Here is a 20065-nt window from a genome sequence, read left to right as displayed (position 1 = left end):
TTCTGTGACATAGAGGTCCGTTCTCATGGCAGAGGACAGCATGGAGGATGGACAGAGAGGCTTCACATTTAGGGCACAACCCCAAATAAGTAGCTCCTGGTCTTGTGTTTGTGCTGAACAGGGAGACAGCTGACAGATTTCCCCTGGTGACATGCCCAGACGAACAAGTGCCATCTTTATAGGAGGACAATAGGCAACACTTGCATTTGCATTAGACTAAGCAGTAGGTGAAAAGAACATTCACTGAGTCATCTATCACCAGGATTGTAAACAGCATGGCTAAAGCCTACATAAGAATATGAAATCATGTTTTCACCCAGTAAACTAAAATACATTTTCCTACTGATATCATGTATTACATTTTTTGATTTTTTTTTCCACGCCCCCAAACAACCCACCCTCCAATCCTGGCACATTCCCCTGCCACCGCAGGAACTGTAAAACCTGCGCCCACACCTCCTCCCTCACCTCTATCCAAGGCCCTAAAGGAGCCTTCCACATCCAAAGTTTTACTTGCACATCCACAAATATCATTTATCGTATCCGTTGCTCCCGATACGGTCTCCTCTACATTGGGGAGACCGGGCGCCTCCTAGCAGAGCACTTTAGGGAACATCTCCGGGACACCCGCACCAATCAACCACACCGCCCCGTGGCCCAACATTTCAACTCCCCCTCCCACTCTGCCGAGGACATGGAGGTCCTGGGCCTCCTTCACCGCCGCTCCCTCACCACCATTCGCCTGGAGGAAGAACGCCTCATCTTCCGCCTCGGAAACTTCAACCCCAGGGCATCAATGTGGACTTCAACAGTTTCCTCATTTCCCCTTCCCCCACCTCACCCTATTTCCAAACTTCCAGCTCAGTAACTGTCCCCATGACTTGTCCGACCTACCTGTCTGTCTATCTCCTTTTCCACCTATCCACTCCACCCTCTCTTCCTTGACCTATCACCTTCATCCCCTCCCCCACTCACCCATTGTACTCTATGCTACTTTCTCCCCACCCCCACCCTCCTCTAGCTTATCTCTCCACGCTTCAGGCTCACTGCCTTTATTCCTGATGAAGGGCTTTTGCCCGAAACGTCGATTTCGAAGCTACTTGGATGCTGCCTGAACTGCTGCGCTCTTCCAGCGCCACTAATCCAGAATCATGTATTACATATTGATCTGCAATGTAGAAACATCAATAATTATACACTGAATGCTACAGTGCTTTTTTTTGGTGCCTGACGATAGGTTGATTCTCAAGTGTTAAAATGGGGTTACACTGAAAAATAATTTGGGACAGACTGACCTAGATGACATGCGCAACACTTCATAATGAAGTGTGATCCAACAATGCTCTGATACAAAGCAGAAGTGCTACCACTGAACAAAATATAACACCATAGTATTGTTAGGAATCGTCAAATGTCACCAAACTGACCAAACTCCCAACAATTTACAAATATAAGCGCCAACAATTACATGTTTCTTTAGTTCCTCACATGGCCTGAGCAACTCATTCAAAGCACATATAACATACCTTACAACACTGAATGAAATGTGCTATACTTTTGCACTAGATATTGCACAGATAAAATTGTAAATATCTTTGTGTAAGTGATAATCATTGAAGGAATCTATTTAGGCATTTTATGAAAGACTCACCTTAACAAACCGTGAATTTGTACGGAGTAGCTTACGGACAACCAGCAACAGAAAATCCATTTCTTCAGTGCGTTCATGGACCTGAACATGATGACAATAAAGTACAGAAGCTGCTCATTTTTCCTGTTTTATATGTCAGCTTTATGAAATCTTCACAATTATTCACAAAATGTCATCTTTTTCCAATTATCATTTGAACCTAAAAGATCAGATATAGTCATAATCCCAGAAGATGTACAACTTCGAGTCGAAGTCAGAGATGCACAGCACAGAAACAGACACTTCGGTCCAATCCATCCATGCCAACCAGATATCCCAACCCAATCTAGTCCCACCTGCCAGCACACGGCCCATATCCCTCCTATTCACATACACATCCAGACGCCTTTTAAATGTTGCAATTGTACTTACCTCCACCACTTCCTCTGCAGCTCATTCCATACACGTACCACCCTCTGCCTGAAAAGGTTGCCCCTTAGATCGCTTTTACATCTTTCCCCTCTCACCCTAAACCAATACCCTCTGGTTCTGGACTCCCCCAAACCGGGGAAATGGCTTTGCCTATTTATCCTATCCATGCCCCTCAATTTTGTAAAACTCGATAAGGGTCACCCCTCAGCCTCCGACGCTCCAGGGAAAATAGCCCCAGCCTGTTCAGCCTCTCCCTATAGCTCAAATCCTCCAACCCTGGCAACATCCTTGTAAAGCTTTTCTGAACCCTTTCAAGTTTCACAACATCTTTTCAACAGGAAGGAGACCAGAACTGCACGCAATATTCCAACAGTGGTCTAACCAATATCCTGTACAGCCATAACATGACATCCCAACTCTTGTACTCAATACTCTGACCAATAAAGGAAATCATACCAAAAATCCTATCTACCTGCGACTCTACTTTCGAGGAGCTATGAACATGCACTCCAAGGTCTCTTTGTTCAGCAACACTCCCCACGACCTTATCATTAAGTGTATAAGTCCTGCTAAGATTTGCTTTTCCAAAATGCAGCAATTCACATTTATCTGAATTCAACTCCATCTGCCACTTCATAGCCCATTGGCCCATCCGATCAAGACCCTCTTTGCTGTCCACTACATCTCCAAATTTGGTGTCATCTGCAAACGTACTAACAATATCTCTTTATGCTCACATCCAAATCATTCATATAATGTTGAAAAGTAGTGGACCCAGCACCGATCCTTGCAGCACTCCACTGGTCACAGGCCTCCAGTCTGAAAAACAACCCTCCACCACTACCCTCTGCCTTCTACCTTTGAGCCAGTTCTGTATCCGAAAAGATTAAGTCTCCCTGTATTTTGTGAGATCTAACCGTGCTAACCAGTCTCCCATGGGAAAGCTTGTCAAACGCCTTACTCAAGTCGATATAGATCACATCTACTGCTTTGCCCTCATCAATCCTCTTTGCTGCTTCTTTAAAAAACTCCAAGTTTGAGAGACACCATTTCCCATGCACAAAGCCATGTTGACTAATCCTAATCAGTCCTTGCCTTTCCAAATACATGTACATCCTGTCTCTCAGGATTCCCTCCAATAACTTGCCCACCACCAACAACAGGCTCACTGATCTATAGTTCCCTGGCTTGTCCTCACCACCTTATAAGGGAGCTTTGAGAGTTCAGGAAATTAGTTTAATTTGCTTTCCCATGCCAAACTTTCACCCCCAATTTCCTAGAAACTGCAGACTCTTGCTTGGCTCACAAGTACAACAACTTTCCAAAGTCTCATCCATGTCTAATCCTTTTGACAAACATCAAGCCAGACTAAGCAATAACAGGAGAGGAAATCTCAGTTGATATCTGTTTCATCCCTAACGTTAACTACCAACCTAGCAAGTGTTTCCTACATTGAACTGAGTTTGCTTGACATAACAGAAAATCTCTGGAACACATTTAGGGCTAGACTGGGCAGCTCCCAAAAATGGATTCAGAGCTCCAGTTGCACAAATATCCCACAATCACTGGATGCAGATATTTTGTAGTAAATAAGAACAAAAGATGAAAACTAGGAGTAGGAGCAGGCCACCTGGACTTTAAAGCCAGTTCCACTATTCAAGATGATCATGGTTGATATTTTCGTGGCCTCAGCTCCATTTACCCACTCTCTCACTATAACCTTTAATTCTTTTACTGTTCAAAAAATCTTAACTTGAAGAACATTTACTCAGGAAGCCTCAACCACTTCCTTAGGTAAGAAATTCCATAGATTCACAAATCTCTGGGTGAAGACATTGCTTCTCAATTCCGTCCTAGCCTGCTCCCCCTAATTTTGAGGCTATGCCTCTTAACCTAGTTTCACCCACCAGTGGAAACATCCTCTCTACTTCGATCTTATCTATTCTCTTCATAATTTTACGTTTTCTTCTGAATTCCAATGAATATAATCCCAGTCTACTCAGTCTCTCCTCATAACCAACCCTCACAACTCCAGAATCAACCTAGTGAACCTCCTTTACACTCCCTCAGTGCCAGTAATCCTTTCTCAAAGTAAGGCAACCAAATCTCCAAGTGTGGCTTCACCAGCACCCAATATAGCTACAACACAACCTCCCTGTTTTTAAACTCAATGCAATGAAAGACAAAATTCCATTTGCTTTCTTAATTAACTGCTGCACCTGCAGACTTACCTTCTGTGATTCTGCATAGCAGTGTGCTGCAATTTCTTACCATTCAAGTAATAATCCTTTTTACTGTTATTCCTACCAAAATGGATGACTTCACATTTATTAACACTGTGATCCATCCGTCAGACCTTTGCCCACTCACTTGAACGGTCTACATCCCTTTGCAAGACTTCACAGTCCTCTGCACACTTTACTCTACCATGCATCTTAGTGTCAGCCTCAAAGTTGGTTACACTACATGTGGTCCCCGACTCCAAATCATCTCTAATTGCAGTCCCAAGACTGATACCTGAGGCACACCACTCGTCACTGATTGTCAACCAGAATAACATTTATTTATTCCCACACTTTGCTTCTTGTTGGTTAACCAATCCTCTATCCTTGCTAAGACACTGCCCATAATTGCCTTGCATCTTTACCTTAGGCAGCAGCTTTCTGTGTGGCACCTTGTCAAATTCCTTTTGGAAATCTAGATATACTACATCTACTGGGTCCCCAGTGTCCACCATACTTGTAATATCTTCATAGAATTCCAAAAGATTAGTTATGCATGACCTGTTTCTTCATGGACCTATGCTGTGTCTGCCCAACCGGACAATTTCTATCTCGATGCCTTGCTATTTCTTCCTTGATAATAGACTCAAACATTTTCCCCGCTATAGAAGCTAAGCCAACTGGTCTATAATTCCCCATCTTTTGTCTACCTTCCTCTTTCAACAGTAGCTTTCAATCCGCTGGAACTGCCCCAGAGTTCAGTGAATTTTGAAAAATTACCACAAGTGCATTTGCTATTTCTCCTACCATTACTTTTAGCACCCTAGGATGTATTCCATCAGCACCAGGAGACTTGTCTAACTTTAGGTCCATTAGCCTGCCCAACACTATCTCCTTCCAGGTTCTCACCTATCTTCATCTCTTTGTCAACTTCTGGCATGTTATTCGTGTCCTCCATTGCAAAGAGCGACACAAAATACCGATTCAATCCCTCTGCCATTTCCTCATGTTCCATTACTAAATCCCCCTTCTATTCAGAAATGCTTTAACACACCTGCGGAGCAGATAGGACTTGAACCTCAATCTCCAGAATCAAAGTTAGAGAAAATACCCCAGCTGAATTGCTCCTTGGATGCTGCCTGAACTGTGCGTTTCCAGCACCACTAATCCAGAATCTGGTTTCCAGCATCTGCAGTCATTGTTTTTACCTCATTATCTCCTTCTCACAGGCAATTAAGGTTGAGCAACAAATGCTTGTAGGGTTAGGGGTATGGGTGGGTTACGCTTTGGCGGGGCGGTGTGGACTTGTTGGGCCGAAGGGCCTGTTTCCACACTGTAAGTAATGTAATCTAATCTAATCTAATCTAATCTTAATGGTGACACTCAATCAAATAGTACAAGTAGTTAAGGGAACCATTCAGGCAAACAGCATAATTGATCCATCCACTTAACGTCCAAGGCTGTGAACTGTGGTGGGAATTTCACCTCCTGACCAATAAGAGAAAATAGACAGCATATGTAATAGGAGGGTCTGAAAGGGGAAAGCAGTTTCAGTTTCTTGGTAATTGTCAAATACCTACTGCAGTAAGGAGATGTGAATATGAAGAATGATTTGATAACATAGTCAGGTACACTAACATGAAACATAAACTTTGCGAACATGATTAGATAGAGATATGGGTGAGTAAATGCGTAATATTTTGATTGGAAGCCTGTTATCTGCATAAAATTGTATAAAAGTTTTGTTCTTGCGATCATTACTTGAGCTGTATGCCATTTTTGGATATGTACGTCTCCCAGGCGTGCAAACTGAGTTTAAACAAATTAATCAGAGTCCTATGTGGTCTAAAAGGAAACAAAGGATTAAACTCACACTTTCAATTACAAGTTACTTGTGTGCACAGCAATTCCAATACTCCACACTCACAGAATAACATCAACTTGCCAATCATGGCACAGTTAGTTCCGGATGTCGCTAGTACACACCTCGGAGGCCTGTGCAGCCAGCAAGAAACTTAGAGACCACTCGGCTCATGACTCCCAAGAACCTATCCTCCAGCCATAAAACATTACATTTTGATACCTAGCGAAGTCAAAAAAGCTCATCATTACTCAGAACAAAGCAACCCACTTTCCATGTTTGACCATTCAATATATATTAAATATTCACTTCCCCCTCAGCATTGACATACCAGAAGACAATGGAGCAGAAAAGAAACCATTTGGTCCACTGAGTTTGCTCCATCATTCAATCATGGCTGATAAGTTTCTCAACCCCATTCTCCTGCCTTCGCCCCATAACCTTTGGTCCCTTTAACAATCAAGAACTCTATCTTAAAATAATGCAATGAACTGGGTACAGACATCATATGGACTTCACTTTGAGGCTGCCACCAGCCTCAATAGCAATTAGGGACTGGTAATGAATACACAAAGATCTTAGGAATGATTTTTTGGTTAAATCAAGCCTCAACATTTAATGATGAGAAAGTTGATGAAAAATATCCTACTTCATCAATGAAGATGTGTGTAAATTCAGTCAGGCATTTTGCGTTAACAACTTTTTGAAGCAGAACGCCTGTTGTCATGTAAGTTAGTTGAGTGTCTGCACCAACTTCTTTTTCTAATCCAACCTATTTCAACAACAAAAAACATGAAATTATTCAAAGTAATAACAGACATTAGGATTTCAAAGAAAAATAAATTAGGTGCATTAACTGATATCTACTTTGAAACTGACACAACATACCAACACGATGACACATACAATTTCTATGAAACATTTATTCTGTGCCACTGGAATTTCAGTTGTCCTATTTTACTCAAAATTAATTTTTGAGCCAGAACTGAGGAAGGGTCACCAGACCCGAAATGTTAACTGATTTCTCTTCACAGGTGCTGCCAGACCTGTTGAGCTTTTCCGGCAATTTCTGTTTTGTTCCCTCTTTTCTTTGCTTGTCATTTGTGTTTGTCTAAATGCCTCTTAAACTTTGTTTAGCAGAGTGATATTAAGTTTCAAAAGTCTAAGCACAATTGTATAAAAAGGTGCTAGGAAGAAGCTCAGATTCTCAAGATGGAAAAATGACGCCACAATTAAGCTTTATAAACATGAAAGAGAAGGACATTACCTCTGTGAAATAGTTTAGTTTATTGTATTTTATCTTCACTATTTTTTGCGAAATAAACATATGTTTCATTGTTTAAAACAAATATGCAGCTTTGCATATTTGCATTTCAGTGAAAGACACATAGCAAAACCAAAAAAAACACTGCTATCAGGTCAGATTTTGGACTGGGATCTGACTTGTGTAGTCATATCATCAGTTGAAATGACTACTCCATCCATGATTAATTTGTCTTCAACATCAGCCACAGAAATTTTAATAATATAATAGTAACAGCCCAGATCTTTTGCTGGAAAGGTAATGGTTACCAAATCATAAACTGGAGTTGCACTTGAGGATCACATGGAAAATTCAACAAAGTTGAACCGACAGAAACTTCTGTAACTTCCTATAGGCTTTTGTCCAGTATCCGAAACCTCTGTACATGTCCCAACTCCAATTTAGAGTTGGAGACTTCAGATGGATCAAATTCACTTATCTGAATAGTTAGCCAGGAAAGTTTAGAGATGAAAACCTGTTTTAACCCAAACTATAAAACTGCAGCCTCCCCCATAAAAATATTTCCTGACCATCCATGGACACTCTGATGTCTGCACTGAGGACAGACCCCACAGCAAGACCTCTGACTGACTATCATCAAACCCTTCCACTTACTAACTATCAAACCAGATTCCCATATCCCTATGAATCCCACTTTGATCTAACCTGATTCAACTTCCCATACCTGATTCCCACAACCACTACCCACACTTGACCCAATTCCTTTCACTCTGATCTCAAGCAGACCCACTGCCCACCAGGGAATATTCGTGTATACCTGGCCCTCTCACATGACTCATACAACCCCTTCATATGGAAGCCGATCCCCTCATTATTTACACACTTATCTTCACTCAGTGGCTGTCAAAAATAACTCGAATATCTTTAGCTCTCAGAATACTGCACTGCCTGCAGCATAAGTGGACACAGTTTCAGCACTACTCCAGCCCACAGAAGGCGTAGCATTTATTTTTTGTAAGGGTGGTGATGGTGGTGAGGCGGGGGGGGGGGGGGCAGTTCAGAGGTTATAAAAAGAGTACTGATAGTACAGATTAAGTGACCGGAAAGTGAGAATGATAAAACAATGTCTAAATATAGAGGATACACTGTCCCACTGGAGTGGGGCGAAGGGATACAGCACATGGTGATGGAGAATTCAACAAGCAAAGCTATAAGAAAAAGGACAAAAATGTGACTGGGTTCACAATCTGTAGGTATTGAACTCAATATTAAGTCTGGAAGGTTGTGAGGTACCTAGTTTGAAGATGAGATGCTGTCCCTCCAATTTGCACTATGATCCTCTGGAGCATTGCAGCATGTAGAGGACAGACAAGTGGGCATGCGAGCAGAATGCTGTGTTAACATGACTGGCTACAGGAAGGTTAAGGTCACGCTTGTGTACATACTGTGTTCTGCAAAGTGGTCACCCAGTCTACGTTTGGTTTCTCTATTTTGGAGTAGGCCATACTGGGTCCAGCAACAGACCAGGTTGGAGGTGGTACAGGTGAAATGCTGCTTTACCTGGAAACACTTAAGGTTCCTGGATGGTGAGCAGGGAGGAGGTGAAGGGGCAAGTGTTGCATCTTCTACAGTTACATGAGAAGTTGCCATGGGAAGGAGATGTGATGTTGGTGGTCGAGGAATGGACTAAGGTGTCCCGGAGACCATGGAGTCCATTCCTTGAGCACACCCCCAGGTTTTCCACCCCACCCCCCAAACATCCCACTATTTCATAAATGTTGCCTTTTCCACACTTAATGTCAGCTCTGATGAGAGTCACCTATACTCAAAACGTCAGCTGGGTCTCTTTCCATAAATGCTGCCTGACCTGCTCTGACTCAGTTATTCTAAAGATCGGCTAATGAAAATCCTCATTTCCAGTTAAGGAATTTAAATAAACTAGAATTTTGGATTAAATTTCTCCCTTGTTAAAAAAAATCCAAGGTGTCAAACACATGTGTTTATTCTTAAAGTTGCACTTTATTAAAAAAAAGAAGATAAAAAAATCAAACACTTTTGGCAGAATAGAGAATATAAAATATATTCAAAGCCACTAACACAATAGCTGTTAACACTGATCAGTCACATAAGAAAAAACTTCCAAAGATAATATTATGAGCATCATAAAGATTTGTAAAGGTTAAAGTGTAACCTTTACAAGTGGCAGAATCAACATACCTGATATCCAACCAAGCCTCCTATTGACAAACAACGTTCTTTGCAGATCCAGCGTGCAATACTGATTGCTCCAATTTTTCGTGGCTGGGTTACAACAATATTGCAGAATGCAGGTTTCTTTAAATAGTATTCAAGAATATACTGAGGCAGTTGTGTACTCTTACCACTGCCCGTTGCACCTCGGACGATGACTACAGAGTTATTTTCAATGAGATCAACAAGCTGCAATGACAAAGTGAAAGCTCGTTAAAATTAAACAGTGAAATCAATCTCAGCACAAGCAGATATGATTACATAATGAAGGTCATTGGACAAAAAAAAATTACCTGGACCATCCCATAGTGTACAAATTAAGCTGCCAGCGGTTTCAAAATCTGAACTTAATTTTTCAAAACACAGGAATCGGTAAACAGAGTGCAATCTTCTATTTGGGACTTACACATCAATGAAATGAGGCCAAATGGAACAACTTCAGAACTTCTCCCTATACTTCCATGTGCCAAAATTTTAACTGTTAGTGAATTGAAAATGATAGATAATCTTCTCATGCTAAAATGAACTGCCATTTAACATTCTTTCAAGGCATTCTTCATCCATCTGGTTTTAATAATAACTCCAGCGTTAACAAGGCAAAACTGCTTATTAAGGTTCTCAGTTGCATTGAACCAGAATAAGCAATAAATATCTTCAAAACAATATCAACATCAAGGATGGATAAGCATGCAAGCACCTTTTCTTGACCACATTTACTTCATGTTATGTATTTGACTAGCTGCTAAAACACTCAGATGTTGGTGCAATCAGCAATTCAGAAACAGGAAACCTTCAAAGTAGCAATAATTTTAAGTGTCTTTTTTTGGCCAAGGTTGTGCTCCAATTCATTTGCTAATCGAAATTAACATCTTCTGTGAATCAACAGAATCGGTCAGTGCTTTGGAATGTTATTTTTAAAAGATTGTTAGAAACGTTTGGTAAATTTGAGAATGATTTAGTCCTGTTTATGCAGCTGAAATGGATTTATCATAGCATTTCTAATCAGAGTATCTAGTTTAGTACCAAAGAGCAACCCAACTTTTAATCATTAAAAATTACTCTAGAAACTTGTTAGTTTCATCATGTACAGTAATAAGTTTCTTAGCACATTAAAAGATTATTAGTGTCACCATTACCAAGATGAACACATGAATCATAATACTCTCTAGATGTTCCACAGATGTTGTAACTAGTGGAAACTTATTAAATAAGGGGCCTGGGTCAACTTTTAAACATCAATCTTGCATTCTTAAATTCACATAATGGATAACTAGCAGTGGACATAGGTGCTGTATTGGACAACTTTTGGCTCCACCACTTTCTCCTTACTTCCCATCCACTAGCTGCCAAATTCTGCAGAGACTCAGGCCCCTTCACCTCCCATTCGGCCCACTGCATCTGTGTCCTGAACCCAATGCCATCTCTGTCACACTACGCAGCTCTATCCACAGCAGAGTGGTCCCGTTGGAAGTGTGATGGCAGCCATTTTAGACCGATGCAAGGTTCAGTGGCACAAGTTGGTGTTCAGGTCCAAGTGAGAGTGGTAATGTGTTCCACATTCTGGAGATCATAGATTATGCCTGGGAGATTCCTAATATCAAGCCTCTCCCTTTGATTTGACATTATCTTTCACTTTTCATGTTGGCCACGGCACTTCTATCTCCAGTTGAGTATTCTTGAAGCAATATACTTTTCATGGAAACCCGAATTTTTGCTCCAGAGTACAACAAGTTGAGAGTAGTGAGGTCATAAATAAGGTTTCAAGGTCGCAGGAAAATGGCTTTAAGTGTGTCTACTTCAACGTCAGGAGGATCTGGAATAAGTAGATGAACTTGTAGCATTTATCTGGGACTTCGACATTGTGGCCACTTCAAAGACATGGATAAAAAACGGACAGGAATGGTTGTTACAGGTTCCAGGGTTTAGATGTTTCAATAAGTACAGGGAAGGTGGTAAAAGAGGGAGAGGTTTGGCATTGTTAGTCAAGGACAGCATTACGGTGGCAGAAAGGACGTTTGATGAGGACTTGTTGACTGAGGTAGCACGAGTTGAGGCTAGAAACAGGAAAGGTGATGTCATCCTGTTGGGTGTTTTCTATAGGCCTCTGAAAAGTTCCAGAGATGTAGAGGAAAGGATTGCAAAGATGATTCCGGAGAACAGTGAAAGTAACAAGATACAGGTATAATTGTTTGTGTTCAAAATGGGAAGCCCATTTTCCAATGATGCAGGACAAATTCGATTTAGCATCTGGGTACTTCTTACAAAGAAAATGCAATTGAAAAACTCTTTGAGAAAGTTTACTGTAGCACACAGAGACTCAGTTTCAGGTATTGCAACACATGTCATAACAAAAACAAAGAAAATTTACAGCCCAGGAACAGGCCCTTCAGCCCTCCAAGCCTGAGCCAATCCAAATTTACTGTCTAAACCTGTCGGTCAATTCTTAAGCATCTGTATCCCTCTACTCCCCATCTACTCACGCATTTATCCAGACAGATCTTAAATTATTCTACCATGCCCACCTCAACCACCTCTGCTGGCAACGTGTTCCAAACACCCACCACCCTCTGTGTGAAGTACTTGCTGCATGTATCCCCCTTAAACCTTTCACCTCTCACCTTGAAAGCGTGACCTCTCATTATTGAATCCTTCACCCTGGGAAAAAGCTTGTCTCTATCCACCCGGTCTATATCCTTCATGATTTTATAAACCTCAATCAGGTCCCCCCTCAATCTCCTTTTAATCGAAAAAAAAAATAAACCTAACTTATTCAACGTTTCTTCATAGCTAGCACCTTCTATACCAGACAACATCCTTGTAAACCTTCTGTGCACCCGGTCCAAAGCGTCCACATCCTTTTGGTGTTAAAGGAACAGGACTGCACTTACAAATGTTCTGAGTTATCTGGGAAGCTCCAATTCACTTTAACATTGCTTTAAAATATATCCAGTTAAGTCATGGAACAATTCAATCTATTTTAAGCATTTCAAAATTCTCACTCATTATAAATGCCCTTGTTTTGATTTGATCAAGTTGACTGGTGTAATACACGAGTCAGTAGTTCTGGCTGAGACTGTGTGTCATGGGGTTCCATTTACACTTGAGAATGCTTTCTTTATTTACAATCAGAACAGTTATCTGAACAAAACACTCTCCACCTGCCTCCTCAGATAAATCAAGCAAGAGTTAGAGATTGGGGGGGGGGGTAAGCAATTAGGCAAGATTTAGGATGCATAGGGTGGGAAAGGAAACTGCAGGGGATGGGCACAATTGAAATATGGAGCTTATTCAAGGAACAGCTAATGCATGTCTTTCCTAAGTATGTATCTGTCAGGGAGGAACTGGTCAAGCGAGGGAACTGTGGTTTACTAAAGAAGTTGAATCTCTCATCAATCAGAAGGAGGCTAATGTAAAGATGAGACGTGAAAGCTCAATTCGGGTGCCAGAAAGGACCTAAAGAGAGAGCCAAGAAGAGCCAGGAGGGGATATGAGAAGTCTTTGGCAGGTAGGATCAAGGAAAACCCTAAAGCTTTCTGTAGATATATTAGCAATAAAAGAATGACTAGAGTAAGATTCGGACCTGTCAAGAACAGCAGTGGGAAGTTGTGCGAAGTCGTGCGAAGTCCAAAGAGAAAGGAGAAGTGCGAAATGAATATTTTTCCTGTGTGAATACTGACGAAAACGATAATGTTGTCGAGAAGAATACTGAGATACCGGCAATTAGACTAGATGGGATTGAGATTCATAAGGAGGAGGTATTAGCAATTCTGGAAAGTGTGAAAGTCAGTCAGTCAGTCTCCTGCACCAGATGGGATTTATCCTAGAATTGTCTGGGAAGCTAGGGAAGAGACTGCACAGCCTTTGACTTTGATCTTTATGTCAGCATTGTCTAAGGAATAGTGCCAGAAATAGTAAATGTTGTTACCTTGTTCAAAAACGAAAGTGGAAACAATCCTGGTAATGATAGACCAGTGAGCCTTACTTCGGTTCAGGCTGAAGTATTAGAAAGGATTTTAAGAGTAGGATTTATAATCATCTAGAAAAGGAATAAATTGATTGGGGATAGTCATAGTTTGTGAAGGGTAGGTAGTGCCTCACAAACCTTGTTGAGTTCTTTGAGATGGTGACCAAACAGGCATTTGAGAGTAAAGCAGTTGACGTGGTGTATATGGATTTCAGTAAAACATTTGATGAGGTTCCCCACAGTAGGCTAATGCAGAAAATAGAGGCATGGAATTGAGAGTGATTTCACAGTTTGGATCAAAATTGGCTAGCTGAAAGAAAAAAAAGAGAGGGTGGTGGTTGATGGGAAATGTTCATCCTGGAGTTCAATTATTAGTGGTGTTCCACAAGGATCTGTTTTGGGGTCAGTGCGGTTCGTCATTTTCATAAATGACCTAGATGAGGACGTAGAAGGATGGGTTAGTAAATTTGCAGATAACACGAAGGTTGGTGGAGGTGTGGATAGTGCCGAAGGATGTTGTGGGTTACAGAAGGACATAGATAAGCTGCAGAGCTGGCAAATTGAGTTAAGTACACAAAAGTGTGAGGTGATTCATTTTGGAAGGAGTAACAGGAATGCAGAGTACTGGGCTAATGGCAAGATTCTTGGTAGTATGGATGAGCAGAGAACTCTGGGTCCACGTGCCTAGATCCCTCAAAGTTGCCACCCAGGTTGATAAGGTTGTTAAGAAGACATACAGTGTGTTAGCTTTTATTGGTAGAGAGATTGAGTTGAGTTTAGAGCCATGACTTCATGTTGCATCTGTACAAAACTGGTGCAACCTTACCTGGCGTATTACACACAGTACTGGTCACCGCATTGTAAGGAGGACATGGAAGCACTGGAAAGGGTTCAGAGGAGATTTACCTAGATATTGCCTGGTATGGAGGGAAAGTCTTATGAGGAAAGGCTGAGGGACTTGAGGCTGTTTCCATAAGAGAGAAGGTGGTTAAGAGGTGACTTAATAGAGGCATACAAGAAAATCAAATGTTTAGATAGGATGGACAGTGAGAGTCTTTTTCCTTGGATAGTGATGGCTAGCACAAGGGGACATAGCTTTAAATTGAGGGGTGGTAGATATAGGACAGATGTCAGAGGTCGGTTCTTTACTCAGTACTAAGGGCATGGAATGCCCTGCCTGCAACAGTTGTAGACTCACTGACTATAAAGGCATTTAGATGGTCATTGGATAAACATATGGATGATAATGGAATTGTATAGATTAGATGGGCTTCAGATTGTTTCCATAGGTTGGCACATCATAGAGGGCCGAAGGACTGGTACTTTGCTATGTCAGTCTATTTCTAAGCATTACAAACTTTTTAGTATACTTTTCCAACCCACCAGAGCCAGCTTCTGCCGCACACCTTCAGAATTTCAAGTGGAGACTGAAGGGATGAGTTTCAGATGCAATGCATCTTTTTCAAACTTAACAGAAAGCTGTACTATTTGTCACTACAGGGATTTTTTTTACACAAGATTGTTCGTCAGCCTTCTCTCATTTCACAATATATGTGATCTGAAATGGTCTGTGCTCTTGTTGGTTCCTCAACACATTGATCCAGAAACTTATCCAATATGCCAAGAATTTTCCTCCAGATCATTGCTGCTCATTAGATTTACCAAGCCCACATGTAGATTCAAGTTATCCATGATTATTGCATTTGCCTTGCTTCATGCATCTCCCATTTCCTGATATATACTTTGTCCCACATGACCACTTTGGTTTGGTGGCCTGTAAATCACATCTATCAATGTTTGCTGGCGTTTGCACTTGTTTACTCAATGTAAACAGGTTCTACATCCTGTTTTTCAGTTTAGGAGATATCTCTCAATAATACACTGCTCCAGTGTTATTAGCAGTTCCGCCATCTTTTTTTCCTTTCTGTCTAACTCTCCGAGTTCCAAATATCTATAACACACTGTTCCCAGTCCTGGTCACAATGTCTCATCAATAATAACTAAATTGCACCCTTTCATTCTACAAATACCATCAATTCACTTAATAGATTAGATTACTTACAGTATGGAAACAGGCCCTTCGGCCCAATAAGTCCACACCGCCCCGCCGAAGCGCAACCCACCCATACCCCTACATCTACCCCTTACCTAACACTACGGGCAATTTAGCGTGGCCAATTCACCTGACCTGCACATCTTTGGACTGTGGGAGGAAACCGGAGCACCCGGAGGAAACCCACGCAGACACGGGGAGAACGTGCAAACTCCACACAGTCAGTCGCCTGAGGCGGGAATTGAACCCGGGTCTCTGGCGCTGTGAGGCAGCAGTGCTAACCACTGTGCCACCGTGCCGCCCACTATGTATGCATTCTGTGTATGCATTCTGAGAAAAAGGCAAAATTAAGAGCACTTTAACACTATTTTATAATTAAATGTGAATTCATTCTACGAATTATTTCTGGTGATTTCCATTTGAATTTACAGCTTTTAAATTTCCAATAATCAACTTGGTTTTCACTCTGAATCTCCGCCTGCCCGGTTTAAACCTTCCCCAACTGCAGTAGCAACCCTTCTCATTTTCATTTGCTCAGTTTTTTGTACTTACAAGCATAAAGTACAAGAATAATAGTTACATAACTGCTTCAGAGCTCCTGCTTTTCAGTCTCTTGCAAAAGTGCCATAAATTGTATTACTCTTTCTACTACATCACGGATACTAATCTGGACCAGAAACTCAGACTCTTCACCATCCCACAATTGAATGTCACAGAGGCTACAGGATATTCTTGAACCTAGCACCCGGGGGTAATACATCACCTTACAAGACTATGACCAAATAAATGCTCATCAGTTCCCTAACGATGAAATCACAACCACCATTGGTCTTCTAGTTATCTTGCTCTCCAACCTGTTCCCGGACCACAAGCTTGGATCCCTGCATATTTTTTCACGAAGCATTGCCCTCACCTAAATTCAAAGTTTAAACAAGTGCTTGAGTGAGTTTGACTCAGGGACACTTGTACTACCTGCCTGGACTTTGTTGACCTATTCCCACTCTTCATGCCTGGTTTTAATCTGTATTGTGACCACTTGGTTAAACATGCTAGCACTGATCAAATTTCAAAATAACATGACCACACATTTGCAGCTGGAAACACTTTGTGCGCAGTGATCATCTAAGTCAGATGAAATATCCACAATTTCCCATATGGTTAATTCATGCAGACCAGCCATGCCTCATGCAGAATTTCAGACAAGTTACTTAAAATGGGGATAAAGTAGTACAAAGTAAAACTGCGAACCAATTAACTCTAATGAATCTAACTGTCTGGAGAGCTTTTCTCAGCTGCTCCTTTAAGCGACACAGACTGCTGGTCTCTTGCACAGTCCTCAAAGTGCTATTGACTGTCTTTGCTCACCTACTCCTCTCAGTCCAACAAACTGCCTTCTCTGGTCTGCTGACTATCCATCTCAACAAAATTCTTTCCTTCACCTGCTCTTCTCAAAGTCACAAGTGGCCTACAACAGGGCCTTCCACACACCCTCTTATGAGTTGCTAATCCTTGTCTTGGGACCTTTCTCTCATTCCTCATCTTGTCCATTTTAACCTTTCACTCCCTTTCCAGGCCTCAATACCTCATAACATCTCTAAACAACTTCTAGTCCGACAAGAAATCATTAACCTAAAGCATAGATTCTGTTCCACTGCCCACCAACTTAGCCTATTTTCGGTTTTGTGTGTGTGTGTAGTTCAGTTGATAGATTGTGCATTCAAATTCAACTTCAGGCCTTGAATGCCAAAATTAAGACTCTCACACACGCCGAAGAAAGGAGACAAAACCGAAGCCCTTTTTGGCCCTACTTGATAGACATTAAAATCCAATGCCATTATTTCAAACAATGGACTGTGTGTCCTGCACAACATTTAGCCCTCTATCAACATTAGAAGAAAACCCATTATCTGGTCATTATTACATTACTGTTCATGTGACCTTAATCTGTGTAGGCTGACTTTTAAGTCTCACATTACAATATCATCCATGCTTCAACAAAGGCTGCAAAGAGCTTTGAGACATTTGACTAGTGTGAAAGGTATATTATAAAATCTTTTCTGTTACTTACTTCAGTATAAAAGAATTGATACAACTTGCTATATCCATTCAGTTTCTTTCTGCAATCAAAATATTAATTGAGTGATAGGCTGCATGAAAACATTGATTAATTTTATGGTATAATGAAAAACATGCCTTCCAACAAAGACTTTCTTTGCACTTATACCTGATCATTCATGTGCTCAACATTTCCTTATGACATAGGAATAAATAACATAATCTGAAGTGCTTCCCTACCTGTTCTCTATGTTTAGTGATTGGTAATTCTGGATATCTATAGTCGGCTACTTGCATCATACTTATTGTCTTTAATGTGGAAAGACGAGGTCTTGATGTCCGAAGGGAAATGCCAGGAAGGTATTCATCATCATTTTCCAACAGGCTGCTGTCTACCTCCGGAAGACATTCAAAAGGTTAGTTTAATAAAAATACTATTTTTTCCAAAGGTAAATATATCTTATATGTAAAAGCATCAAACTTTAAATTGCCAAGTTTTGTCAAAATAGTCAGTATTTTGCTATTCACAAATATAAAATGTAACAGCAAGTAGACATCATACAAACATAATCCTGCAAATTAATCTCAAGCAATTTACAATTTTTGTTTAATTCCACATTCAACAGGGTAATTTTCAGATTACCACCTGATCATACAACAGATACTTAAGTTATTGGGGAACTGATCTGCAGTAACATAATATCTCAGAAGCACAACAAATAACAAGCACAATGCATCAAAAGCAATTCGGCAAGCTTTGCTGATTGGAAGAATCCAATATTTTAAGAAATACATTTTGGGAAGTGTCATTTTTACATGCATCACATCGAGAGATTCCACTGCAAAATAATCAGAGTGCTAAAACTCAACAGTGAGCTTATCTGAAGAAATAGACATTAGTTTACTTGAAGGACAAACAAAGCAAGACAAAATGTTCACAAAAGGCCTCCAGAGAATAATTAATTTTAATTAATTAGGTTAAAATTTATAGAACAAATGCCTAGCAATTTGTAGGTTTCTATTTCATGGTAAGAAAGGGATTGGGGAACTCAAAAAAGGAGAAAAGGAGATTAAAGTGAACAGCCTTAATGCTGATGAACATATGAAAGAGTTACATCTGCAAACATAGGAAATAAAAAGGCTTAACAAGAGCCAAAGTTCATTCAAAGATGGGATTTTATTTTCACTAATTCAGGGCATGCGAGCATAGCTAACAAAGCAAGCATTTTTAACCACCCATAATTTGTCTGAGAATGTGGTAGCGAATGGTTTTCTTTAACATCTGCAGCCCATGTGGTGCAAGTACACTGACAGTGCTGCTCAGGAGCAAGATCCTAATTTTTCACTCAACTGAAGCATCAGAAAGGGCAATGCTTGGCTTGGAGGGGAACTTGCTTTTATTGTGGCCCCCATGCTCACATTGCCCTTCTAACTGATTAAGGTTCTGAGTTTGAAACGTGCTTCTGAATAGGTGGCAGGAGATTGCTGAAATGTATCTTGCAGACAATACATAATACTGCCACTCTTTACCAGTGATAAACAAGTAAATGCTTCAAATGTTCAACCAGATTCAAGATGGCGGCGACCCAGCAAGTCTGGGTCTGCAGTGCTCTGCCTAAGACTCTGGCAAAGTGGGGCACCCACCTCCACCTCACCCTTTAAATCATTTAATATAGCTTTTGCCCAGCGCAGTTAGTCATTTTACATCAAACTTGGATAATTTGGTGTTGTTTTTAAAACGACTAAAGGCAAAAATTCCCGCAGCTTGCAACAGGCAGGAACCCATTCCTCCCGCAGCAGCAGAGACAATAGACAATAAACAATAGGTGCAGGAGTAGGCCATTCAGCCCTTCAAGCCTGCACCGCCATTCAATATGATCATGGCTGATCATTCCTAATCAGTATCCTCTTCCTGCCTTATCTCCATAACCCTTGATTCCACTATCCTTGAGAGCTCTATTCAACTCTTTCTTAAATGAATCTAGAGACTGGGCCTCCACTGCCCTCTGGGGCAGAGCATTCCATACAGCCACCACTCTCTGGGTGAAGAAATTTCTCCTTATCTCTGTCCTAAATGGTCTACCCCGTATTTTTAAGCTGTGTCCTCTGGTTCGGCACTCACCCATCAGCGGAAACATGTTTCCTGCTGCCAGAGTGTCCAATCCTTTCACAATCTTATATGTCTCAATCAGATCCCCTCTTAGACTTCTAAACGCAAGGGTAGACAAGCCCAGTTGCTTCAGTCTTTCAGTGTAAGGTAACCCCGCCATTCCAGGAATTGACCTAGTGAACCTACACTGCACTCCCTCAATAGCCAGAATGTCTTTCCTCAAA

The 20065-nt window shown here is 41.1% G+C and overlaps 1 protein-coding gene across 1 annotated transcript in view; it reads right to left on the bottom strand.

Moving 5' to 3' along the window:
• The window catches only part of tdrd9 (tudor domain containing 9), a 159210-nt gene that overhangs the window by 97587 nt on the left and 41558 nt on the right, over positions 1-20065 (bottom strand). The window contains exons 3-6 of the mRNA XM_072568611.1: positions 17972-18123; positions 9627-9848; positions 6795-6917; positions 1652-1732 (exon numbers count right to left, since the gene is read on the bottom strand). Coding sequence (XP_072424712.1) covers positions 1652-1732; positions 6795-6917; positions 9627-9848; positions 17972-18123 — 578 coding nt within the window. The remainder of the gene's footprint in view (positions 1-1651; positions 1733-6794; positions 6918-9626; positions 9849-17971; positions 18124-20065) is intronic.

The sequence above is a fragment of the Chiloscyllium punctatum genome, chromosome 4 (assembly GCF_047496795.1).
Source record: "Chiloscyllium punctatum isolate Juve2018m chromosome 4, sChiPun1.3, whole genome shotgun sequence".
Lineage (NCBI taxonomy): Eukaryota > Metazoa > Chordata > Chondrichthyes > Orectolobiformes > Hemiscylliidae > Chiloscyllium > Chiloscyllium punctatum.
Note: the sequence above shows the minus strand (reverse complement) of the source record. Positions and strands in the feature narration are given on the sequence as shown.